Source organism: Macaca nemestrina, chromosome 1, assembly GCF_043159975.1.
Source record: "Macaca nemestrina isolate mMacNem1 chromosome 1, mMacNem.hap1, whole genome shotgun sequence".
NCBI classification, from domain to species: Eukaryota; Metazoa; Chordata; class Mammalia; order Primates; family Cercopithecidae; genus Macaca; species Macaca nemestrina.
The window spans coordinates 197,811,570-197,838,563 of record NC_092125.1 but is presented as its reverse complement, the minus strand read 5'-3'; the positions used below and the strand labels follow the sequence as shown (position 1 = coordinate 197,838,563).

The following is a 26,994-nucleotide window of genomic DNA, read 5'->3' as shown; positions in this document are numbered from 1 at the left end:
CTCCTGCCTCATCCTTCCAAAGTGCTGGGATTACAGGTGTGAGCCGCCATGCCCAGCCACTGAATGAATTTTTTAAAAGAATGAAATCATATCCTTTACAGCAACATAGATGGAGCTGAAGGTCATAATCCTAAGCAAACTAACACAGGAACAGAAAACCAAATACTGACCTAAACATTGAACACACATGGACATAACATGGGAATAATAAACACCATGGACTACTAGAGAGGAGGGCAGGGGGGGTGGGTTGAAAAACTATCTATTGGGGACTGGGCACAGTGGCTCACACCTGTAACCCCAGCACTTTGGGAGGCCAAGGCGGGCAGATCACGAGGTCAAGAGATCGAGACCATCCTGGCCAACATGGTGAAACCCCATCTCTACTAAAAATACAAAAATTAGCGAGGCATGGTGGCATACGCCTGTAGTCCCAGCTACTCGGAAGGCTGAGGCAGGAGAATCACTTTAACCCAGGAGGCAGAGGTTGTAGTGACCCAAGATTGAGTCACTGCACTCCAGCCTGGCGACAAAGCAAGACTCCATCTCAAAAAAAAAAAAAAAAAAAAAAAAGGCCAGGCGCAGTGGCTTAAGCCTGTAATCCCAGCACTTTGGGAGGCTGAGACGGGTGGATCACGAGGTCAGGAGATCGAGACCATCCTGGCTAACACGGTGAAACCCCGTCTCTACTGAAAAATACAAAAAACTAGCCGTGCGAGGTGGTGGGCGCCTGTAGTCCCAGCTACTCAGGAGGCTGAGGTAGGAGAATGGCATAACCCTGGGAGGCGGAGTTTGCAGTGAGCTGAGATCCGGCCACTGCACTCCAACCTGGGTGACAGAGCGAGACTCCATCTCAAAAAAAAAAAGAAAAAAGAAAAAAACTATCTGTTGGGTGCTAAACTCACCATCTGGGTGTAATATACCCATGTAACAAATCTCACATGTACCTCCTGTATTTAAAATATTGAATTTTTTTAACAATCTAAATATATGCTGCCTACAAGAAATTCACTTCACCTGTAAAGATACATATAAACTGAAAGTGAATGGATGGAGAAGGTTATTCATTCCATGCAAGCGGAAAAGAAATGCAAGCAGGAATAGCTATATTTATGTCTGACAAAACAGACTTTAAGTCAAAAACTATAAAATGAGACAAAGAAGGTCATTATATAATGCTAAAGGGATCAATTTACCAAGAGGATATAACAGTTGTAAATATATATGCAGGCAACACTGGAGCATCCAGTATATAATATAAAGCAAGTATTATTAGCTCTAAAGAGAGAGAGAGACTCCAATACAATAGTAGTTAAGAACTTCAACACCCCACTGTCAGCACTGGACAGATCATCTAGACAAAAAATCAGCAAAGAAACATTAGACTTAAAATACACTTTAGACCAAATGGACCTAACAGATATATACAAAGCATTTCATCCAGCAGCTGCAGAATATACATTATTTTCTCAGCACAGGGAACATTCACCAGGATAGACCACATGTTAGGCCACAAAACAAATTTCAACAAATTTAAAATAATTGAGGCGGTCAGGTGCTCAAGCCTATAATCCCAGCATTTTGGGAGGCCAAGGTGGGTGGATCACTTGAGGTCAGGAGTTCGAGACCACCCTGGCCAATATGATGAAACCCCGTCTCTACTAAAAATACAAAAATTAGCCAGGAGTGGTGGCACATGCCTGTAATCCCAGCTACTCAGGAGCCTGAGGCAAGAGAATCGCTTGAACCTAGAAGGTGGAGGTTGCAGTAAACCAAGATCATGCCACTGCACTCCAACCTGGGCAACAGAGTGAGACTCTGTCTCAAAATAAATAAATAATTGCCAGGCATGGTGACTCACGCCTGTAATCCCAGCACTTTGGGAGGCTGAAGCGGGTGGATCACTTGAGTTCGTGACCAGCTGGCCAACATGGCAAAACCCTGTCTCTACTAAAAATACAAAAATTAGCCGGGTGTGGTAGTGGGCGCCTGTAATCCCAGCTACTCAGGAGGCTGCGGCAGGAGAATTGCTTGAACCCAGGAGGTGGAGGTTACAGAGCCAAGATCACACCATTGCACACTCCAGCCTGTTTGACTGAGTGAGACTCTTATCTCAAAAGAAAAAAAAAGATACTTGAATTTTTTTTTTTTTTTTTTTTTTTGAGACAGGGTTCCACTCTGGTGAGATCATGACTCACTGGAACCTTCACCTCCTGGGCTCAAGCGATCCTCCCACATCAGCCTCCCGAGTAGTTAGGGCCACAGACACATGCTACAATGCCTGGCTAATTTTGGCATTTTTTGTAGAGACAAGGTTTTTCACTATGTTACTCAGGCTGGGTTTAAGCAATCCACCTACCTTGGCCTCCCAAAGCGCTGGGATTACAGATGTGAGCCACTGCACCCAGCCTCAGTTTTTTTTTAATTTTATTTAATGTTGGCCAGGCTGGTCTCGAACTCCTGACGTCAAATTATCTGCCCGCCTTGGCCTCCCAAAGTACTAGGATTACAGTCATGAGTCACCATGCCCGGCCTCAAATATCTTTTACATGGAAATTAAACAATATGCTCCTGAACAACCAGTGGGTCAGTGAAGAAATTAAGAAGAAATTTTTAAGATTTCTTGGAACAAATGAAAATAGAAATACAACATTCCAAACCTTGTGGGATAGAACAAAAACAGAATTCAGAGGGAAGTTTATAGCAATAAACATTTACATCAAAAACATAGAAACAGCTGGGCACGTGGTACACGCCTGTAATCCCAGCACTTCAGGAAGCTGAGGCAGGAGGACTGCTTGAGCCCACAAGTTCAAGACAAGCCTGGGCAACATAGTGAGACCTCATCTGTACAAAAAATTTAAAAATTAGCTGGGCATGCTGGCACACACTTGTTGTCCCAGCTACTCAGGAGGCAGAGGTGGGAGGATCACTGGAGTCCAGAAGGTCGAGGCTGCAAGGTTCTGTCTCAAAAAAACAAGGTATTAATATCCAGGATAGACAAAGAACTCAAACAACTGAACAACAAAAAAACAAATAATTTGATTTTAAAATGGGCAAATGTCTCAAGAGAGTAATCGAGAGGACCAACAGGTATATGTAAAAATGTTCAACATCAGTAATCACCAGGGAAATGCCAATTAAAATCACAATGAGATATCATCTCACCCAGATTAGTATAGTCATTATCAAGAAGACAAAGAATGCAGAGAAAGGGGAACTCATATACACTATTGTTGGCAATGTAAATTAGTACAGCCGTTATGGATATCAGTGTGGAAGTTCCTCATAAAACTAAAATTAAAACTACCATATGATCCAGCCATCCCACTACTGGGTATATATGCAAAGGAAAGGAAACAGTGTGTCAAGAAGATACCTGCATCCCCATGTTTATTGCAGTACTGTTATAATAGCCAAGATACGGAATCAGCCTAAGTGTCCATCAGCAGATGATGAATGGATAAAGAAAATATGGTATTTATACACAATGGAATGCTCTTCAGCCACGCAAAAGAATGAAATTCTGTCATTTGTGACAACGTGGATGAGCCTGGAGGACATTATGTTATATGAAATAAGCCAACCACAGAGAGAGAAATACTGCATGATCTCGCTGGTGGAAGCTGTAAAAGCTGATGTCACACAAGTATAGAGTAAAATAGTAGTTACTAGAGGCAGGAAAGGGAGGGGGATTACCAAAGACTGGTTAACAGATACAAAATTACAACTAGATAGGAGGAATAAGTTCTAATATTCTATAGCACTATAGAATGGCTATAATTAGCAACTTACTGTATTTTTTCAAATAACCAGGAGAGCGGGTTTGGAATTTTCTTGACACAATGTTTGAGGTGTAGATATCCTCATTACCCTGATTTGATCATTAAACATTATATATATGTATTAAAATATTACACTGTACCTCATAAATATGTGTAATTATTATGTGTCTATGAAAAATAATAAAAGCAAAAAAAGTTAATCGTATCTTCTAGGGATTAAAACCTATATGTATCAGGCTCAGGCCTGTAATCTCAGCACTTTGGGAGGCCGAGGCAGGTGAATTGCTTCAGCCCAGGAGTTGGAGACCAGTCTGGGCAACATGGTAAAACCTCATCTCTATAAAAAATACAAAAATTAGCGGGGTGTGGTGATGTGTGCCTGTAATCCCAGCTACTCCGAAGGCTGAGGGGAGGATCCCCTGAGCCTGGGAGGTCCAGACTGCAGACCCTGTCTCTAAATAAATAAATAAATAAATCCTATATAACTGGATTATATATTTTAACCTAGTGTTTCTTCCCATATTTATTTTTGTTTTTTGTTTTTTGTTTTTTGTTTTTGAGATGGAGTCTGGCTCTGTGGCCCAGGCTGGAGTGCAGTGGCCGGATCTCAGCTCACTGCAAGCTCCGCCTCCCGGGTTTACGCCGTTCTCCTGCCTCAGCCTCCCGAGTAGCTGGGACTACAGGCGCCCGCCACCTCGCCCGGCTAGTTTTTTTTTGTATTTTTTAGTAGAGACGGGGTTTCACCGTGTTCGCCAGGATGGTCTCGATCTCCTGACCTCGTGATCCGCCCGTCTCGGCCTCTCAAAGTGCTGGGATTACAGGCTTGAGCCACCGCGCCCGGCCTCTTCCCATATTTAATAAATATCACATTGCATCCAGATGACTGTATTTTAAAAATCACAGAGGTGAAAGAGTCTCTGTTCAAGTTAAGTTTTAGAAATGCCGTTAAACAGATTTTTTTTTATTATGGAACTTTTGAAGACCATTGATATGCAAATGACCATTATGAATCTTCAGGATAGGAATATTTTCTTCAATATATTTAGCCAGAAACCTTAGGGAACAGTTTTCCTTTTTTTTTTTTTTTTAATTTTTAATTTTTTTTTCTTTTTTTTTTTGAGACAGAGTCTCGCTCTGTCACCCAGGCTGGGGTGCAGTGGTACAGTCACGGCTCACTGCAGCCTCCACCTCCCAGGTTCAAGCGATTATCCTGCCTCTCCCTCTCAAGTAGCTGGGACTACAGGCACATGCCACCACACCCAGCTCATTGTTTTGTATTTGTAGTGGAGAGGGGGTTTTGTCATGTTGGGCAGGCTGGTCTCGAACTCTTAACCTCAAGTGATCCACCTACCTTGTCCTCCCAAAGTGCTGGGATTACAGGCGTGAGCCACCATACCCAGCCTGTTTTTGTTTTATTATTTATTTGAGACAGGGTCTTGCTCTGTTACCCAGGCTGGAGTGCCGTGGCACAATCACCACTCACTGCAGCCTTGACTTCCTCAGCTCAAGCAATCTTCCTGCCTCAGCCTCCCAACTAGCTGGGACTACAGGTCCACACCACCACACCTGGCTTGCTTGCTTGCTTATTTATTTATTTATTTATTTATTTGTTTATTTATTTATTAGACAGAGTCTCGCTCTGTCACCAGGCTGAAGTGCAGTGGTGCAATCTCAGCTCGCTGCAACCTCCAACTCCCTGGTTCAAGCGATTCTCCTGCCTCAGCCTCCTGAGTAGCTGGGCTTACAGGCAGGCACCACCACGCCCAACTAATTTTTCTATTTTTAGTAGAGACGGGGTTTCACCATATTGGCCAGGATGGTCTCAATCTCCACCGCGCCCGGCCCACAGCTGGCTAATTTTTAAAATCTTTTTGTAGAGATGAGGTCTTCCTATGTTGCCTAGGCTAGTCACAACCTCCTGGGCTTGAGCTGTCCTCCCACCTCAGCCTCCCCAAAGTGCTGAGATTATAGGCATGAGCCACCATGCCCAGCCTGAACAGTTTTCCTTTAGGATATCAGTTTGAAACTTCTGCTGTAGTCAGCAAATAACCAAGAATATTTCACAGAGACTAAAAACTGTTCTTTTTTTTTTTTTTTTTTTGAGACGGAGTCTCGCTCTGTCGCCCAGGTTGGAGTGCAGTGGCCGGATCTCAGCTCACTGCAAGCTCCGCCTCCCAGGTTTACGCCATTCTCCTGCCTCAGCCTCCCGAGTAGCTGGGACTACAGGCGCCCGCCACCTCGCCCGGCTAGTTTTTTTTTGTATTTTTTAGTAGAGACGGGGTTTCACGGTGTTAGCCAGGATGGTCTCCATCTCCTGACCTCGTGATCCGCCCGTCTCGGCCTCCCAAAGTGCTGGGATTACAGGCTTGAGCCACCGCGCCCGGCCTAAAAACTGTTCTTTATACATCTTCCCAGCTTTACATTTCTATTTTATTTTATTTTATTTTATTTCATTTCATTTCATTTCATTTATTTATTGAGACAAAGTCTCACTATGTCACCCAGGCTGGAGTGTAATGGTGGAATCATAGCTCACCACAGCCTTGACCTCCTGGGCTCAAGTGATCTTCCTGCCTCAGCCTCCCAAGTAGCTGTACTACAGGTGCATGCCACCACACCTGGCTAATTTTTATTTTTAACTTTTGTGGAGATGGAGTCTCACTGTGTTGTGCAGACTGGTCTTGAACTCCTAGCCTCAAGCTACCCTTCCACCTTGACCTCCCAAAGTGCCAAACCTGTTTTTTATGTGACTTGGTGTTAAATATTTATTAAGAAGTTCAAAATTGGGCTCAGCACAATAGCTCACACCTGTAATTCCAGCACTTTGGGAGGTTGAGACAGGCAGATCATTTGAGGTCGGGTGATACCAGCCTCGCCAACGTGGCACAATCACGTCTCTATTAAAAATACAAAAAATTAGCTGAACATGATGGCACATGCCTGTAATCCCAGCTACTGGGGAGGCTGACGCATGAGAATCACTTGAGCCCGGTAGGTGGAGGTTGCAGTGAGCCAAGACCATGCCATTGCACTCCAGCCTGGGCGACAGAGCAAGACTCTGTCTTAAAAAACAAAACAAAACAAAAAGAGTTCAAAATTCAACAGTGTATGTCATTGCCTTCTCTATAGGGTACCAGTCGTCCTTCACACTATCATGTTTTATGGGATGATAACTGCTTCACTGCAGATGAACTTCAGCTGCTAACTTACCAGCTCTGCCATACTTATGTACGCTGTACACGATCTGTTTCTATACCTGCACCAGCGTATTACGCTCACCTGGTAGCATTTAGAGCCAGATATCATCTTGTGGACAAAGAACATGACAGGTAATATAAAAACATAACAGGTTCTCACCCAAATCCAAATATTGTCTGCATGTTAGGATTTTCAAGTTCCCCAAGCTATTAGAGGAGTCAGTGATCCATGTGAAAAGTGACGACAGTCAGAACTGACTGCCCAAGGTTTCCTATTGAAATATGTTGTCTAAGTTCATTAGTAATAGAATGATATAGTAACTTAGTTGCTTTACCACATTAAAGCAAAGGAGAGATTATTGGTAATAAAGTGATAGATACCGATAGATAGACAAAATGATATGATGTCTGGGTTTGCTTCTAATTAATTCTGGGGAGATGAGAGAAGTAAAACAAAATTTACCTTGAATTAATAGTGATTGAAGCTGAGTGATGGACATATAAATTGTTACACCAGTCTCTTATTTGTTAATAATTTTGAAATTTTCTACAACAAATAGTATTTATCAGAATCATTACATCAGAATAGAAAGTTTGTTTTTGTGTTCATTGCCACTTCTCTTACAGTGCTGAAGGAAGTCACGTTTCAGGACAGAGCAATGGGCGAGATCCACAAGCTCTTGCCAAGGCTGTACAGATTCACCAAGATACCTTACGCACAATGTACTTTGCTTAAATAGTCCAAGTATATTCTCTGAGAGGAAGCACTGAAAGATGAATTGACATACAACGTATGTTTCCAGTGGAGTCAATTGAGTAAGGACACCTCCAGCCATACAGAAACCAACACTGTGTGGGGGCCAAGGTCTGATCCTTATGTTAATACAAGGAAGATTGTTTACTTCATCAAGGAACACAGCATCATTATGCAATATGAAACCAGCCAACTGCTTTTTGTGCGGTCTCCTGTAGGAAGTATCGCAATTGTTTTGTTTTCATTTCTTGTAGTCTAACCCTTTTAATGCCTTTACCTCAAGTTGCTTGGCAGCACAACTATCTTTGCAAAAAAAGTATCGAAAAAGTAAATGATGGTTTAAAAAATATACACCTTCATGAATAATCAAAGTGATTTTTCAAAATTATGTGCAAAAAATTAATGTGCATTCATATATTCTTGTAAAAGGTGTCTGTGTGTTTTTAAAATATATACATCCATACTTCATATGCATATATATCTGGATCTGGATTGATAATAGATATATATGTGTCTGTGTATATATTTTAGAATTCATTCCATTTGGGGAACTTCCTTTCCCTTTTATTCTACTAGCACTACCGCTTTTATTTCTCTTTTTCCCTTGCCTTCATCACCTACATTTTTTCCCTAATCCTACCAGTGACATTCAAACATTCACCTACCTGGTTCCTTTGAATGTAAAATATGGCAAACTAGATTTCTACTTTTATTTTGCATACCCTATTCCTGACTCCTATCTCCTACATGATTCTGAGTTCTCAACTCTTGATATTGCTGTCTTAAGAATCAAACTTTTATATATATATAGTATACATACATACACAGACACATACACACATATATATACGTAAAATAACTTTTTGTGAGAGTGTCTCTCCCCTCCCACTCTGAACATACATTTGCGCAATTTGTATATAAGCAGTAGCAACCTGAACTATTCTTTTTCTTTTCTTTTTTTTTTTTTTTTTTTTTTTTTTTTTTTTTTTTTTTTGAGACAGAGTCTTGCTCTGTCACCAGGCTGGAGTGCAGTGGCAACATCTCAGCTCGCTGCAACTTCCGCCTCTCGGGTTCAAGCGATTCTCCGGCCTCAGCCTCCCGAGTAGCTGGGACTACAGGCATGCGCCACCACACCCAGCTAATTTTTATATTTTTAGTAGAGACAGGGTTTCACCATGTTGGCCAGGATGGTCTCGATCTCTTGACCTTGTGATCCACCCGCCTCGACCTCCCAAAGTGCTGGGATTATAGGCGTGAGCCACCGCACCTGGCCTGCTATTCTTTTTCTTTAGTGAGTTTGTTAAAGCTGCTATAAATATAAAACCTGTCAGAAGTTGTAACTCTTTCTCTCTGATAAGTGATGTGTTTTCTGAAACCTTCTGTTTCTATGGGTTATACGCAGAAATTCTTTAAAGCTTTTATAAAGGGTAAATATTTTAAAAGATGAGAATTCTGTAGGGGTTGAGACCTCTGAAATTGAATAGAGAGAGAGAAGGGGTTGTTGAGGGACTTTTTTGTTCTGTTTTTTGATAGTTTACTTGCTGCCTCTCATACCTTAATGTGATTTTCATATATTTTATATATATATATGTATGTGTGTGTATATAAACACATATGTATGTGTTTGGAAGTATAGCTTCCTTTTCTTTTATATTTATTAGAATAGTGCTTTAATAATTATAGAATTGTATTGGCAGCATCTTTTATAAAAATATAATCATGTTTATTTTAAGAACTGACAACTTGTTTTTGCTATCTTTTAGTGCAATAAGCAGTTTTAAAGGAAAGTTGTGTCTGTTTGCATCTTTACCATGGATAGGAGGAGGAACAGGCACCTCCATAATTTAAAAGGGCAAAGAATACAGCCTTAATTTCAGAAGGAAAGTTTTGTAATTTTCAGTTTTAAAGCATATCTTTTAAAATTCATCATGAAAAAAGGCTGGACACTGTGGCTTATGCCTGTAATCCTAGCACTTTGGGAGGCCGAGACAGGTGTATCACCTGAGCTCAGGAGTTCGAGACCAGCCTGGCCAACATAGTGAAACCCCGTCTCTACTAAAAATACAAAAATTAGCTGGGCATGGTGGTGGACGTCTGTAATCCCAGCTACTCGGGAGGTTGAGGCAGGATTGCTTGAACCCTGGAGGCGGAAGTTGCAGTGAGCCAAGATTGCACCATTGCCCTCCAGCCTGGGCAACAAAAGCAAAACTCTGTCTCAAAAGAAAAAAAAAAATCATAATGAAAATGAAGTGAAATTGCCTAAATGAGTCCAACTTGAATATTAGAAATAAAGTTGAACTTTTATATAAGAAATAATCGTGAATAGGTTAACATATTTAAATTATTTGCAAATAGATTGTGTTTATTGAAGAATCATATTGGCTAGTTGCCCATTTTCATTTACTAAAAAGAATCAGGAAAATGCAAGATGATATTTTAAAACTTTTGCTAATGTATCACCAGTGTAACTTTCCTTTTAAAATTAAGGTGATAGTAACAAAGGAAGTTAGGACTTTGATCATTTTAAATCAGTTAAATCACTGAAATGTGGGAAATTGTTTTACAAAACTTTTGTTTTATTGATTATACTTTAAGGTATTAAAAAGTACTATAAAGCTATCAAAACCGAGTTTATCAGTAACATTGGATTCAGGGGAGCTTTGCACTTTGTAACTCATGAAAATTGCATTTTGATTTTTTTTTTTTTCTTGCACTGGTTCAGAGTATAGATACTACAGATTGTTTCCAGTGGGCATTGTTGTTAGCCTTTCAGAATTCCATCTGCACGTGAAACCTAATGGATTTAGATCTTTAGTTTCTCTCTTACCTGTAATCCACTATTATTGCCAATTCACTGTATTTTGAGCCTAAAATCTGAGCCCATGTCCTCCGACAGGCATGTAATCTTTTGTCCCTCTGCCAGAAAACTAAGAAAGTACTGTATTTTGTATGTTTATTATTTTGAAGTGTCTGAAATGCAATTTACAACACTGTTGCAAAGAACTTCACAAAAGGTAATATTTGTATAGTATATACATTTTTTCTCCCAGCCTTCTCCCATCTCCTCCAGAAAAATTTCCTATAAAAGATGGATTTTTTTTACACTGAAATTTTACTGAATATAGTCAGGATCATGGGCAAGAGAAGAAAACAGTATACCCAAGATGATAAAAATTTAATTGGTATGTGCTTGATTAGTGTGAGTAAACATCTTCCTTTATCCATGGGAGCCGCACAGATTCATATGGGAAACTTTAGGGAATGACTGTAGATACCCTTTCTCTATGTACTCTCTCACCTAATTTTCAGTCACTCGTATATGCTAGAGTGGAGCCCTTAATTTAAATATATTTGGAAGGACTTTTTTAAGAGGAAAAATATTTTTTCTAAATTATGAAGTTTTACCTTTTGAGTGATTTCTTTTTTAGAGTGCTCTTACACTATTCAGCATTGCTAGTTTAAAGTTGATTAACTTGAAAGAATATGTATACTATATTTCTATTTTGCTAACAAATTGGTATATTAATTACCATTGGTTCTTAATTACAAGAAAACTTGTGCTTAGAATTTTAAGGTAAAAGGCTAAGTGACAAATGCTTCTTGATTTTTGTCCTATTTATTGTTGCACTTCTGGTGCAGAATTTCTAATCTTTTTTATTTTAAAAAAGTTTTTTTTTTTAAGTTAAACATGAAATTCACAGTGACCCTTCTGCTCCTGCCCTTGCTCACTAACTATATCATGAATGCTAAATTTTAATCTTCTTTTTTCTATGATGTATCTTACAAGACTGACTGTAAAATATCAGTCTGGCAACTAGATAATTGATTTTCATATGAAGAAGAGTTGGGAGTTTAATGTATATTCTTGATGGCTGAAGTGTCTACGTAAAGTGCTGATACATGTATTATATTACAGTATCAGGTTACTGGCATGAAGGACCATACACTTACAATATTGTAGCTGCTATATTTATTTAAGTAGAGTCTGACAGTTACTGCACTAAACAATAAGGAGATAAGCAGGATTCAAGGCTAGTGTTAGACCCTTTTTTTTTCCTAAGTAAGAGTAAGGACACGAAATATCAAAGTAACAAAGGGTGCTGCCATTTTAGTTTCAATTTAATATCAGGATATTCTTTGTTTTAGAAATGTAGATTTTGACTTTTACAGTTTGAAAAAGGGTACCTCAGCCTCCTCAGTACTGGTTTTTTGGCACATTTTCAAAGAAATGTTAGATTCCCTTTCTTTTTCTTAATAGTTATCTTCTAACAAGTTTCTTGGAAAAACTATTATTCTAAGGGAAATCCCTGTTTATAACCTATTAATATATTTCTCTTCCTAGAAGACAGTCTAGGAGGGATTCTAGTAGGAATGACTGAGTGTTTCGGAAGGCACTTGATAGAGGCATCTCTGCCTTCCAGCACAGGGATTCTCAGCCTTCTAAAGATGTAGACCAGTTTCCAGGCTAGCTTCTCCACAACTCACCACTGCCTAGTGTTCACTTGTGTATTCTCTAATGGATTTTAGGAGGACAGGCCTCCTGACAGAGTCATGAAAGACTTAAGGCATGTCTAGGGAAATAAAAGCTGACTTGCCCTTCAGCAGGAATGACTGGCAGAGGATCTCAGTGTTCAAGGAAAGAGTGAGCGCTAAGCGTGCCAGTGATGGATCTGAAGTGTTTAGATGGATTGCAGACCAGGAATTAGAGACCGTTTGTTACTCAAGGAACTTGATGGATCTGTTTAGAGACCTACATGAATTTGCCAAGGGCGGTGATTTTTATGAAATTCAAGAAGCAAACGACTTGGATACAGCTAGAATATGTTGTAGTCTTCCTATTTCAAACTTGATTTTAATATTTTTACCAAGAAGTTTAACTGACAACTCTGCAAAATTTTCATTCAGTGTCATTAAACCTGAGTTAAATGTTTGCTTAGCTTATCCTCTTAGATGTTCTCCTGTTGAACAGGCAAGTTGCCCTTAACAGTAACTTGCTACTTAGATTACCTTTTATTAGTTAGTCAAGCTGCATAAAGATCATTAGTCTGGCACCTTTATTTTGGCTTTATCCATATGAAGTATTCATGATTTTCATACTTTTTGAGAATTCATAAATGTCTTAAAGCTTCAGTAAGAATTGTTGGGAGGTTTGACATCCAGTAACGCCTTCCTGAGTAGCAGTATAACCCTAATTTAGAACCCTTGTTTTCCTATTTCAGTTCTCATATTTGATCATACAAAAGCACTTTTGTGATTCTATAGGAGTCAAAAAATAAGCCAAGAATAGATAAGTAAGACAGTGCGGAAATCAGAAAATGAGAATTTTCTCCAAAAAATATTTTTTAAAAAGTCCTGTTTATACTAAGAACATTCTTGATCAGTTACAATGTTAGAAATGTCACTGTGATTAGTGAAAGCCAAGCTGAGTCCCAGGAAGCAGGGCGGGGAGTGTGTGTGTATATGTATGAGTGTGTATATATATATAATCTCACACACACAAAGGGAAAAACTATTTTGACTTTTTTCCTGCTTTTAAAATGGTACATTTAAGTTTATAATTTTCCGTGTCAGTCAACGTAATTTTTTAAGCTAAGATACAATGGTCAAGGCTTGTACTAATATTCCCTACTACTCATTGAAATTTGTATTACTTTACCCATCAAAACTAGTACTCCAGATGTTTACGTCATTGATTAAATCTCAAGAATCTTTTGTTCTTAAAATATGGAAGTTAAAGATTTTAATTTGCATTAAAGATAGAAGGATGGTAGATTCAATATAGAGGGTTGAGATTTACCAGTGAGAAACCCTGTTGTAGTATCAGGTAAACGGTGTGACAAAATTAGAATCCTATCAAATCACCTATCCAGCCATTGGGGTCCCTTCCTTTTTTAGACTAATTTCTAAGGTAAACAAAATCTAATGTATCTATGTTAGGGTCTCAGTAAAGCAAAGATGTTTGTCAGGGCATAGACTCTTGAGTTAAATTTTTTAATCATTTTTTTAAGCAAGGCGGTTCTTAGAAAGTGCCTTTTCAGAAGATGGTGCTGTAGATTTTTATTTTTCAAGTAGCACGAAGCTAAGAATTTTAAAGATAAATTATTTTAGAACTCCAAGAGTGTGACAGTTTCATAAAAATAATGTTAGTTGTTGTCCTGAGTCTCGTCCAAGGGAACCAAGGAAAGCTTTTATGCAGTAAAGTAAAGGTAAATGCTCACCAAATTTATTTTGTAAATTTGAAAACAAAGTATTTAGTAGAATTAACCCTTTTAATTCTCAGCTGTATTGGAGGAAATCCATAATGCACATAAAACAGCAAAACTACTTAACTTTTTAACAAGATTATGGGTATAGTACCAGTGTCCAAAGGGAAAGGTAACTTGCCTGGAATTGTAGGCAACATCTTCTAATCTTTTTTTTTTTTTTTTTTTTTTTTTTTTTTTTGAGATAAGCTCTTGCTTTATCACCTAGGCTGGAGTGCAGTGGTGTGATCTCAGCTTACTGCAAACTCTGCCTCCCGGGTTCAAGTGATTCTCTTGCCTCAGCCTCCCGAGTAGCTGGGATTACAGGCATGCACCACCACACCCGGCCTAATTAGTCATTACTAAGGAGGACTGCTCATAAAGGCAATACCAAGTCATCATTCAGATCAGCTTAAGCGAGAAAGCAAAATGATGATCTCTATTGTTAAAGAAATTTTATTTTCTAGACACCAAGGAATATTTTAAATGATTTTTTATTTTTTCTAGGATGCAGGAACTATGAAAAATGATGACAAGGCATTTAAAAGGGTTTGATCAGTTAATTAGAAGTAGGATGTGCAAAATTGTGCTTAAGGGGAAATAAGCAAAAGAAAGAAAATAGCAGGACCTTTCATAGTCATTAGAAATGTAGATAGTGGGCCGGGCGCGGTGGCTCACGCCTGTGATCCCAGCACTTTGGGAGGCCGAGGCGGGCAGATCATGAGGTCAGGAGATCGAGACCATCCTGGCTAATACGGTGAAACCCCGTCTCTACTAAAAATAGAAAAAATTAGCCGGGTGTGGTGGCAGGTGCCTATAGAATGGCGTCAATCCGGGAGGCGGAGCTTGCAGTGAGCTGAGATCGCACCACTGCACTCTAGCCTGGGCGACACAGCAAGACTCCATCTCAAAAAAAAAAAAAGAAAAAAGAAATGTGGTTATCTACCAGAGGGCAATTTTGCTCCATACCAGGAAGCAGTAAATAGCAGTAAATGATCACCTAGGCACTTCTTTCCTGTGAATTTGGTGAGCATTCTTCCAGAAAAGAAAACTAAAAGCAAACAACAACAACAACAAAAAATACCACACCTCAGTAACCTTGTATGCTGCATTATATAATAATGATAGTAAAATTATATTGTTTGGAGTGTACTGTGTCTGTTTGCAAAAATCCATGCACATTAAACTTTTTTGTTTTTATAATGTCTTAATAGCAATTATGAGTTTATTTTTGTTAAGATTAATTTTTCTATTGTGATGTTTATATTTATTGGCAATTTGTGTGCAACTTTTATATTTTGCTTGTTGGTTTTAAGGTATTTTATTTTTATAGATATTTCTAGCTTTCCTCATTCTTTGTAATAGCAGCAAAGATTAAGATGGAGTGTTAATATACCAACCAAACTACGAATTCCATAAACTCTAGAGTTTGAATTTTTACCAATAAACCATTAACACTATTTTGTAACTTAGAATATTTAATGTTGTTTATATAGTGGGCATTAAAGACAGTCTTTAGACAGATTTCTACATGTGGAGGGGAGGTGGGGCTTTCCTGTAAGTTTGATCTTTTTTTTCCCTTTAGTAGCAAACTAACATAACAGATTGGATTTATTTTACCTGATTGCAGTTTTGGGGAAACCTGTCAAATAAATGATTGTTACATGCCTTTTCTTTTTTTTTTTTTTTTTTAACTTTAAGTACATTGAAACTGCTCAAATGGTCACATTTTTCAGCATTAGGATTAAGATACCTTTTTGCAGGCCTGGAAAACAAATAGCAAATGATTCAAAACTCATTGATAATTGATTTTGAAATGAAACTTTTCCCCCATAATTTGTTATATGGAAGATTTGCTACCCTGATTTTTTCCCTAGCATACTTCTAAAGTTGATTCAATCCCTGAGTATCAGTGAAGAAATCAGAGTTTAAGTGGCTAGAGAGAGCCAGGTATAAAGACTGATTAAGAGAGTACTTCAGCTAATTAAAAATTTCAATAGTAATAAGTTATGAATGTGAATAAATTGGAAGGCAGTAAAAAGAATGATTATAGAATATTAAATTCAATTATATATAGATACTCCAGTTTCCTAGTGAGTAGGTCAAGATTATTTGTTTGTTTTGTGGCACAATCATAGTTCACTATAACTTCAAACTCCTGGGCTCAGGTTATCCTCCCACCTCAAGCTCTGAAGTAGCTGGGACTACTCGCGTGCGCCACCATGCCCAGCTGATGGTTTTTTTCTTTAGAGGTGGGGTCACTATATTGCCCAGGCTGGTCTTGAACTCCTAAGCTCAAGTGATCCTCCCACGTCAGCCTCCCAAAGTGCTGGGATTATAGCCATGAGCCACTACAGCAGGCCAAGATCAAGATTATGTATATTGGCATGTTAACTTTTAAAATAAAAGTACGGCCGGGCGCGGTGGCTCAAGCCTGTAATCCCAGCACTTTGGGAGGCTGAGACGGGCGGATCACGAGGTCAGAAGATCGAGACCATCCTGGCTAACACGGTGAAACCCCGTCTCTACTAAAAAATGCAAAAAACTAGCCGGGCGAGGTGGCGGGCGCCTGAAGTCCCAGCTACTCGGGAGGCTGAGGCAGGAGAATGGCGTAAGCCCGGGAGGCGGAGCTTGCAGTGAGCTGAGATCCAGCCACTGCACTCCAGCCTGGGCGACAGAGCGAGACTCCGTCTCAAAAAAAATAAAAATAAAAATAAAAGTACATGGGCTGGGCACAGTGGCTCACGCCTGTAATCCCAGCACTTTGGGAGGCTGAGGCAGGCAGACAACCTGAGGTCAGGGGTTTGAGACCAGCCTGGCCAACATGGCGAAAACCTGTCTCTACTAAAAATGCAAAAATTAGCTGGGCGTGGTGGCACATGCCTGTAGCCCCAGCTACTCGGGAGGCTGAGGCAGGAGAATCACTTGAACTCAGGAGGCGGAGGTTGCAGTGAGCCGAGATCTCGCCATTGCACTCCAGCCTGGGCAACAAGAGTGAAACTCCGTCTCAGAAAATAAAAATAAAAATAAATAAAAGTACATGAAAAAAGTATATTCCCTTAAGCAGGTAAAATACTTGCATTGTATTTTTACACCATGAATTTGCTTGTCAGGAAATTTCTGTAAGAGGTTAAAAGATAAACTGTATTCCATCCTCTGGGTTTTCAATTCTAAATTATTGGAACTCAATGTATGACATTTTACTGTAGTGTATTATTCCACTGAGAGGCAGGGAAATGGAAAAGTGTCAGGTAATTATAAATGGGAAAATTTTATTTTTGTATGGTAAGTTTTACAGTTTAACATAGATCAACATGTGTTTTCTTGTAGAGATTAGCCATTTCATTTCTTTTTGCATTTTTGCCAGTTACATTAGTTTGCTCTATGATATACTATTCTGAGATACTTCCTCCACCCCCCACACATCAAGTACTAATTGTATACAGATAGTACAGATTTGTACTTTGATTATAAGAGTTTGTTACTACTAATTAAAAGCAAATTAATGTGGCTGGGCATGGTGGCTCACACCTGTAATCCCAGCACTTTGGGTGGGCGGCCGAGGTGGGCGGATCACGAGGTCAGGAGTTGGAGACCAGCCTGCCCAATATGGTGAAACCCTGTCTCTACTAAAAATACAAAAATTAGTTGGGCATGGTGGTATGCGCCTGTAATCCCAGCTACTGGGGAGGCTGAGGCAGGAGAATGGCTTGAACCCAGGAGGCGGAGGTTGCAGTGAGCCGAGATAGCACCACTGCACTCCAGCCTGGGTGACAGAGCAAGACTCCATCTCAAAAGAAAAAAAAAAGCTAAATATTTTTGCTGTGAGTGTATGTCCCCTTTTAAGGATATTTATTGCGCTTATAACCTTTATAGTTGTATTCATTACATGTCAACATGTAATAACAAGGTTAGCAGACATGTAGTTCCTGAAGACCAACATTTTGAAAGTTGCCTCTGGGCCAGGCGTGGTGGCTCACGGCTGTAATCCCAGCGCTTTGGGAGGCCAAGGTGGGCGAATCACCTGGTCAAGAGATCGAGACCATCCTGGCCAACATGCTGAAACCCCATCTCTACTAAAAATACAAAAATTAGCTGGGTGTGGTGGCACACACCTGTAGTCCCAGCTACTTGGGAGGCTGAGGCAGGCGAATCGCTTGAACCTGGGAGGCAGAGATGAGACTCCATCTCAAAAAAAAAAAAAAAAAAGAAGGTGCATCTGGTCCTGTGTTTTCTTTTTCCTTCTGAAAGTTCATAGAAACGTGGCATATAGAGCCTATTTTGCTGTTTTAACTGGTAGGCTTCACAAATCCTGCTACCTGGCATCAGTACAGCTTGACCGCAGTGAAGTACTTGATGGCTTATTCATGTTTAGTTCACCTCTTTAGAAAGAAAGCTTTGTGGCCAGGAGCGGTGGCTCACGCCTGTAATCCCAACACTTTGGGCGGCCGAGGTGAGCGGATCACCTGAGGTCAGGAGTTCAAGACCAGCCTGGCCAACATGGCAAAACCCCATCTCTTCTAAAAATACAAAAATTAGCGAGGTGTAGGCAGGAGGCTAAGGGAGGAGAATCGCTTGAACACAGGAGGCAGAGGATGCAGTAAGCCAAGATCACGCCACTGCACTCCAGCCTGGGTAACAGAGTGAGACATCTCAAAAAAAAGAAAAAAAAAAAATCTTTGTGCAGTAATAGATCATCCCAAAAAAGAATTGCCATGAACAGCGTTATGTGTAGAAAACAGATGGGAGTGTTGGTCATTAGAGCCTTGCTTTTTAAATTTTACTCTTTCCAAAAATTGGCTGTATGCTATCTATAATTTTATGTTTGATGTTGAAGAGGCAACACCAGAGACTAGAGAGGGAGATTACTCTGATATTTAGTGCCTAAAACTTTCATCTTGGCTGGGCACGGTGGCCCACACCTGTAATCCCAGCACTTTGGGAGGCTGAGGCAGGCTGATTACCTGGGGTCAGGAGTTCGAGACCAGCCTTGCCAACATGGCAAAACCCGTTTCTACTAAAAATACAAAAATTAGCCAGGCATGGTGGTGGGCACCTGTTATCCCAGCTACTCAGGAGGCTGAGGCAAGAGTATCATTTGAACCCAGGAGGCAGAGATTGCACTGAACTGAGATTGCACCATTGCACTCCAGCTTGGGTGACAAGAATGAAACACCGTCTCAAAAAATAATAATAATTTTAAAAATAAAAGACAACTTTCATCTTTTTTTTTTTTGAGACCGAGTCTCGCTGTGTTGCCCAGGCTGGAGTGCAGTGGTCCAATCTCAGCTCGCTACAACCTCCACCTCCCGGGTTCAAGTGATTCTCCTGCCTCAGCCTCCCGAGTAGCTGGGACTACAGGCGTCCGCCACCACTCCTGGCTAATTTTTGTATTTTTAGTAGAGACGGGGTTTCACCGTATTGGCCAGGCTGGTCTCGAACTGCTGACCTTGTGATCCGCCCGCCTCAGCCTCCCAAAGTGCCGGGATTACAGGCTTGAGTCACCACGCCCGGCAAAACTTTCATCTTTATTTCATGGCTTTATTTCATCTTTATTTCATTTTTGGTTGGGAAAACAAACAAATCTCTTAAGTTAATCCTTTAATAGTCTTTTTAGAACCAAAGAAGGAAAGACTGCAAAAATGTTGCATTCGTGCATCTTTATTGTCAGAATCTGAGAAACTGGAGGTTTTTGCAAAGAAATAGACTAGTAGGATTGTGAGAATATATAGTGAGGGGGAAATTAGAATAAGGTTCCTTTGCTGGGATCCTTGGACAGAAACCTTACAATTGTTTAGTATTTGCAGAGTAAAAGAGCAACTATTGCTATTTGAACCTATAGAAGAGACCTAAGACGAGCGTCTCGGTAATCTACATTTATATGATGATATTGTCCCAGACCCAAAGGCACACCTGTTCTCAGTAACTTAGAGAAGCCGTGGAGGTTGCTTCTGAATTACAGTAAAGAAACTAAATGAAGCACACTTAAATAGAGCCAGGCATTGCTATCAACATAATGTCTTTGGTGTTCCTCTTTAAATAGAAGACACCAAGCAGGGCCTTTCCAGGCAAGGTAGTCTGTCCTGTAAAGAAAATGGTTTTTGGCCGGGCGCGGTGGCTCAAGCCTGTAATCCCAGCACTTTGGGAGGCCGAGACGGGCGGATCACGAGGTCAGGAGATCGAGACCATCCTGGCTAACACGGTGAAACCCTGTCTCTACTAAAAAATACAAAAAAACTAGCCGGGTGAGGTGGCGGGCGCCTGTAGTCCCAGCTACTCAGGAGGCTGAGGCAGGAGAATGGCGTGAACCCGAGAGGCGGAGCTTGCAGTGAGCTGAGTATCCGGCCACAGCACTCCAGCCTGGGTGACAGAGCGAGACTCCGTCTCAAAAAAAAAAAAAAAAAAAAAAAAAAAAAAAAAAAAAAAGTACAAAAAACTAGCCGGGCGAGGTGGCGGGCGCCTGTAGTCCCAGCTACTCGGGAGGCTGAGGCAGGAGAATGGCGTAAACCCAGGAGGCGGAGCTTGCAGTGAGCCGAGATCACGCCACTGCACTCCAGCCTGGGCAACAGAGCGAGACTCCGTCTCAAAAAAAAAAAAAAAAAGAAAATGGTTTTGGTGTGGGATTTGGTAAAAACACTGGTTAGTTTGTAATGAAGAAAGAATTTTGGCACAGATAGTCCAACCCAGTTAGTGGATACAGTTTGATCCCAGGGAGTTTAACAAAAACAAGCTTTGGTTTTGCTAGCAACAGACTTGATCTTCTATAGTAATTAATTGCAATTAAGGTTTTCCAGGAGCTTTCTCATTTCTTAGCGCAGGGTCCAACCCCGTTCCCTCTTTAAAAAAGAAAGAATAGGCTGGGCGCGGTGGCTCACACCTGTAATCCCGACACTTTGGGAGGCCGAGGCAGGCGGATCACAAGCTCAGGAGTTCAAGACCAGCCTGGCCAATATGGTGAAACCCTGTCTCAACTAAAAATACAAAAATTAGCCAGGCATGGTGGCAGGCACCTGTAGTCCCAGCTACTCCGGAGGCTGAGGCAGGAGAATACTACTAGTCTGAATTACAGTAAAGAAATTAAATGAAGTATTTATCCTTAATAGAGCCAGGCATTGGTATCAACATAACGTCTTTGGTGTTCCCCTTTAAATAGAAAACACCAAGCAGGGCCTTTCCAGACAAAGTAGTCTGGAACCCAGGAGGCGGAGCTTGCAGTGAGCCGAGATCGCCCCACTGCACTCCAGCCTGGGCGACAGGGCGAGACTCTGTCTCAAAAAAAAAAAAAAAAGAATAGGAAAAGGACTCAGAGGCAGTTTATATAGAATTCTACTGGGGGTAAATAACACTCTCAAAATACTTGGGAAAGAAGAATCACATGCCACAAGTTATAGCTTGATTGATATTTCAGCACGTTTTCCATGTTTGTATTCTAAAGTTTGTTTCCTTTGACATTCCATTATCTTATTTACTAGAGTGCCACCATTCTTATTTGTAATACAATCAGTGTTTTATGCCATTTGTGAATCACACAATTGTTCTTTTCTCCCCACCACACACACACACGCACACTGTTAAAAATAAAAGAGGGGAAGGATAAAACAAAAATAGAATGATGATTATTACAGTGTAACTTTAACATATATGAAGAGAAATTCTAACTCAGTTAAGTGAGAATTAAGATTGAAAGTATTAATGTTGCAAGTATTATCTCTAGTCATGGAATTTTTTGCTAGCTATAGAGTGCTAATGTGAACAGAATATAAATCAGGAACATGATGTATTATAGCAAAGTGATAAAATTATTATTGGTATTAGTCAGGTGTGATGGTTTGCACCTGTAGTCCGAACTTCTCAGGAGGGTGAGGCACGAGGATAGTTGAGCCCAGGAGTTTAAAGCAAGCCTGGGCAACACAGCAAGACCCCAATCTTTAAAATAAATAAATAATAAATAAGAATTATTCTTGAAAGTAATATTTTAACCTGCCAACCAACAGAGATCCTCATACTCTTAAAGAAAATTAATATAGCTTATGGATTTGATAAATTGGACTCTGATTTAAACTTTAAAATGTTATGACTTTTATTCTGATACATGATTTCTAAAATATGTAAAAAATTATATTGAATGAATACTTAACCTGTTCATTTCTTTTATGTATTTATTCTGACTTTTTTATACAGCTTATGTCTCACATCTGCCTTCTTGATATGTGCAAAATATTATGTAAAAATAGTTGAAAACTCATCCCAGTTCCTGGTCAAGCGTGGGCTGTAAGAGAGAAGGCTTAAGGTCGTCTTTAACGGAGGAACTTTTGAAAGCTCACAACTGGAAAAAGCCTATTGAGAATTTGTTGCCTTTGAGAGTAGAAAGGGCTCTAGAATATGAGCCAGGGACTTGGAATTTAGTAATAGGTCTCCCACTGATTTGTTCTGTGTCCTTAGGCAATTCTCTTAATCTCTGTGTGCGTAGTTTCCCATTGTAAATAAGAGTGGTAATACCTGTCCTCACCTACCTCACTAAATTGTTGGGGTTTTTTGTTTTGAGTCAGGGTCTCACTCTGTTGCCCAGGCTGAACTACAGTGGCATGATCATAGTTCACTACAGCCTCCACCTCCTGGGCCCAAACTATCCTCCTGCTTCAGCCTCCCAAGTAGCTGGGACTAGAGGTGCATGCCACCACACCTGGCTCATTCTTTTCTTTGATTGCAGAGATGGGGTCTCACATGTTGTCCAGGCTGATCTCTAACTCCTGAGCTCTCAAGCAGTCCTCCTGCCTCAGCCACCCAGAGTGCTGGGATCATAGGCACGAGCTCAAGCAGTCCTCCTGCCTCAGCACCCAGTGCTGGGATCATAGGCATGCTCACTAAATTGTTGTAAGAATAAGATAATGTTTGCGGAAGTATTTGAGTTCTCCAAAGGAAAAGCTCTTCAGACTTTCAAGATAATAGAAGAGTGTGTGTGAAGGATTCCTTTCCAGTTTGCCTCTGTGAAAGTGTCTTTAATTACCATAGGTCATTTTATGAAACAGGAATAAGAGAAACATAGGCCTTATCATGGTATAGTGTTCACTTACAAGCATATCCTATTGTTGTTTCCCTGCAAGATATCCAGCACACAGGCTGAATTTTTCTTTATAATAATCCTTGGCAAAAGCATAACTTCAAAAACCAAATTATTTTAGTGGTGCTATGGCAGCTGCAGCTTTATTTTGAGTTAGATTAATGTGGTGAAAACCATCAAATACTTAGAAATTGGCTGGGCGCAGTGGCTCACGCCTGTAATCCCAGCACTTTAGGAGGCTGAGGCAGGTAGATCACTTGAGGTCAGGAGTTCGAGACCAGCCTGGCCAACATGGTGAAACCCTGTCTCTACTAAAAATACAGAAATTAGCTGGGCGTGATAGAGGGTGCCTGTAATCCCAGCTAACTCAGGAGGCTGAGGTGGGAGAATTGCTTGGACCCAGGAGACAGAGGTTGCAGTGAGCCAAGATTGTGCCACTGCACTCCAGCCTGGGCAACAAAGCGAAACTCTGTCTCAACAACAATAATAATAATATACAAATACTTAGAAATTAACTTCGCCTTTGCCTTCAGGCACTTTTGCTACATGTTAGTATCAGAGGCTCTTGTACAACTAGATAGTTATTCCCCTGTTTCTTGGCCGATTTTTGGTACCTTTCTTTGAAGAAGAGGGTTAGATTTTAAGAAAGAAAGTGTGCTTATTTCACTCATGGCTTTGCAGAATTTAACTTTGCTTTACTTTAAAAATTCCAATCATCATGTACCTGTAAAGGTTAAATATAGTGAAAGTTTTTGCTTCATGTGAATCAGTTCTGAGCACCTGCGGGTCATGTCAGGCATCTGATGCAGTTACCTTTATGGATCGTGGCAGGTCCTTACATTTCAGCAGGCTTATGCATTTCCATGGGGGGAAGAGATTCTGTTTCTAGGAAATTACAAAGGGCATACCACTGCAGGGAGTGTAAACAATTCTTTGTTGCTACAGACAAGATTTTTTTAAAAAAGGAAAAAGGATGCATTTTAGGTACACAGGGTATGGATGCATTCAACACTTACTTTTCTCTCTACAGATGCCGACCTCCCCTTGTTGCAGGCAGTTGGGCTTTTCCAACTCATTACTAACAAAGGTGGCATCTGCATTAATCTCAATCAGAATTTCAAGTACTGAAGATGAAAAGTTGGGGAGATTCATGTTTGAAAAATGAAAAATGAACAAAAAATCCACCTTATGCAATGAGATAGCTGACAATGATATATCAGGAATACTTTTAACCTATTTTTGCTGCAATGTGTAGCTTTAATGTCTCTTTTCAGTTATGGACCCATGAAAGTATTACTATATCTTGTGAATAAAGATCATTCTTATGGACTAGTACGTGGATGCATTCATAGGCTGTGGGAAGCAGTGGTGTGCGTATGTGTGTATATATCAATATTTTATGTTTATGACTCTGCATATTAAGTTTATATAGAAAAAATAATGTGTTTCTTTAGTGTTTGGGGGACTAAATTGTATTATGACCATTCCAGTGTAATCTGACTGCTCACTCTAGAGAATATTTCTGTTATACACAATGCACATACAAACATACACCCCTAAAGCGTAGCTAACTGCTCCCACTAGATAACTGCTGCTAAAAAAATAAAAAATAAAAATTTTAAAAACCCCTAAGTAATGGAGGAAGAAATAGCATTCTTTTAAAAGGGGCTTTTCTGAAGAGTAAAATGTAAATGCAGGACATGTGGGGAGGGTGGGGCCGCCTGCAAAATGTCCTGAAGATGGACAAATAGCCTTTTAAATTCTACTTTTTAACCATCTTTACCGTGTGTGCCTATTTGTATTGCAGATGTGAACTACTATTTTTGGAGGTTGATATCAGTATGTTTTGAAACTGAATTATTACATAAAATCAGAGTAACCTCTTTCTCAATCCTCCTTTTCCACACTATTCTTGCCAAATATTTCTGCTGAAACCCAGTTTCAGCAAGGCAAAATGATGGGACTCTCAAACCTCCCTCCTCATCTTCCCTTCCCCTCTGTCTTATGCCTGGCCTGGCCTTTTTTGTTGTTGTCGTTGGCTTTTCATAAGTAAGAACAATTTATTGTAGTATTTCAAGACTGCAGAATTTCAAGTGTATATCTATAAACCTTTTTTAAAAATCTTCGGCTACACAGTAACATCAATTAAAACAGAAGAGTGAGTCTAAGTCTGCAATATGCTATAGGACCAGATAAGATTTTGAATGAGACTAAACTTGACTGCCATATTTTATTAAGAGGAAATTGGAACTTCATGGTGGGGAATGGATGAGAGCAGGTCTATGATATATATGTAGTCATTGTATAATTAGAAACACCAAATGCTGAATCCTATCACTGTGTTCTTGGGGGCCAGGCCTTGGATTTGGTTGTCATTTAAACTCTTTGAAGATTATATGTAATTATAATGAGCAGAAGGCAAATAAAGTTTTTGAACAAAAGTACTTGTTTTCAGTATTTAAAATTTGGTAATATATTTTCTTTTTCAGTTACACTATCTTCCCCACAAAAATTATTATACTACAAACAAGTTATGAGTGAGATGGAGAAGCTTGAAGAAGCTGGTTTTTAAGCAGCTCATACAATATTTTGCGTTAAAGAAATTGTCATTGTTTCCTGTTGGGAGGCAAAAAACAACAACAACAATAACAAAAAGAAATTGTCATGATTCTTTCTGAGCCAAACTGTCACGAAATGTTCTGTGACAGAACCACTACTCTTTTTTCTGCCATTCTGCCTACTGGAGAGTTCTATGTTGTATTTATTTTTAATCCTTGAGTTTAGAAATATTAATGGTTTTAGTGTTGCTTAGCTTCAGTTTGAAGTATAACTTTCACTAATAACTGCAATAAAAAGAAAAGCTTTGCTCTTAAACTTTCTCTTGTGTGGTCATCATTACAGCTTTTCAGACTAGGGAACGGGACCCACGTGATACAGTGGAAAGAACGTAAGCTTTAGTCGTGAAGTCCTGGGTTCAAACCTTGATTATGTGACACTCTGAGCAAGTTCCTTGATGCTTCTAAATCTCTGTTTCCTTCAGTGTGAAAGGAGAAAATAGAACTGTTGGAGCATTAAATGAGACAATATATAGAATGTTTCCAGTGCTGGGCATGTGGCTGGAGTTCAGGTTTTTCAAAGACTGCCTACCTCCCCGCTACCCCACCCATTTTTCACCTTCTTAAATAAAAGACAGTGAGTGGAGTGAAAATGGGGAGATGACACTAGGCTTCCAAACTTTGCCAGGAGGTGAAAGAATTAAGAATGTGTAGGGAAAAAAGGAACCAAAATGAACTGGGGGAATCTTTGCAGGCCCAAAAGTGGATACACAGCCCCGATATGCGATGCAAGAAAACACTGGACTAAGATTTTGGAAATCAGCTCTCAACCCTCTTTAACTGCATAATTTCAGGTATAGCTCTGCATTTTTAAATTAAAGTTGTTAGACTAATGCCAGAAGTCGCAAGTTGGCAGGCAAATTTCAGTCTGCAAATAATTTTTAACTGTTTAAATTTTTTTTTCTTTTTTTCTTTTTTTTTTTTTTTTTTGAGACGGAGTCTCGCTCTGCCGCCCAGGCTGGAGTGCAGTGGCCGGATCTCAGCTCACTGCAAGCTCCGCCTCCCGGGTTCACGCCATTCTCCTGCCTCAGCCTCCCGAGTAGCTGGGATTACAGGCGCCCGCCACCTCGCCCGGCTAGTTTTTTGTATTTTTTAGTAGAGACGGGGTTTCACCGTGTCAGCCAGGATGGTCTCGATCTCCTGACCTTGTGATCCACCCGTCTCGGCCTCCCAAAGTGCTGGGATTACAGGCTTGAGCCACCGCGCCCGGCTTTTTTTTTTTTTTTTTTTTTTTGAGATGGAGTCTTGTTCTGTCACCCAGACTGGAGTGCAGTGGTGTGATCTCAGCTCACTGCTACCTCCACCTCCCGGGTTCAAGTGATTCTCCTGCCTCAGCCTCC

General features: G+C 40.1%; 1 protein-coding gene across 12 annotated transcripts in view; it reads left to right on the top strand.

Annotated features, from left to right (window-relative positions):
• Positions 1–25,913, top strand: part of LOC105494707 (argonaute RISC catalytic component 3) — a 143,998-nt gene extending 118,085 nt beyond the window's left edge. For 10 of the 12 annotated variants that reach the window (XM_011763419.3, XM_024796889.2, XM_071096100.1 and 7 more), the window contains 2 exons: positions 6,915–7,114; positions 7,610–25,913. In XM_011763419.3, coding sequence (XP_011761721.1) covers positions 6,915–7,114; positions 7,610–7,718 — 309 coding nt within the window. In that variant the 3' untranslated portion in view covers positions 7,719–25,913. The remainder of the gene's footprint in view (positions 1–6,914; positions 7,115–7,609) is intronic. The other 2 variants (XM_071096101.1, XM_071096103.1) reach the window with 2 other exon arrangements.
• Positions 25,914–26,994: the final 1,081 nt, after the last annotated feature.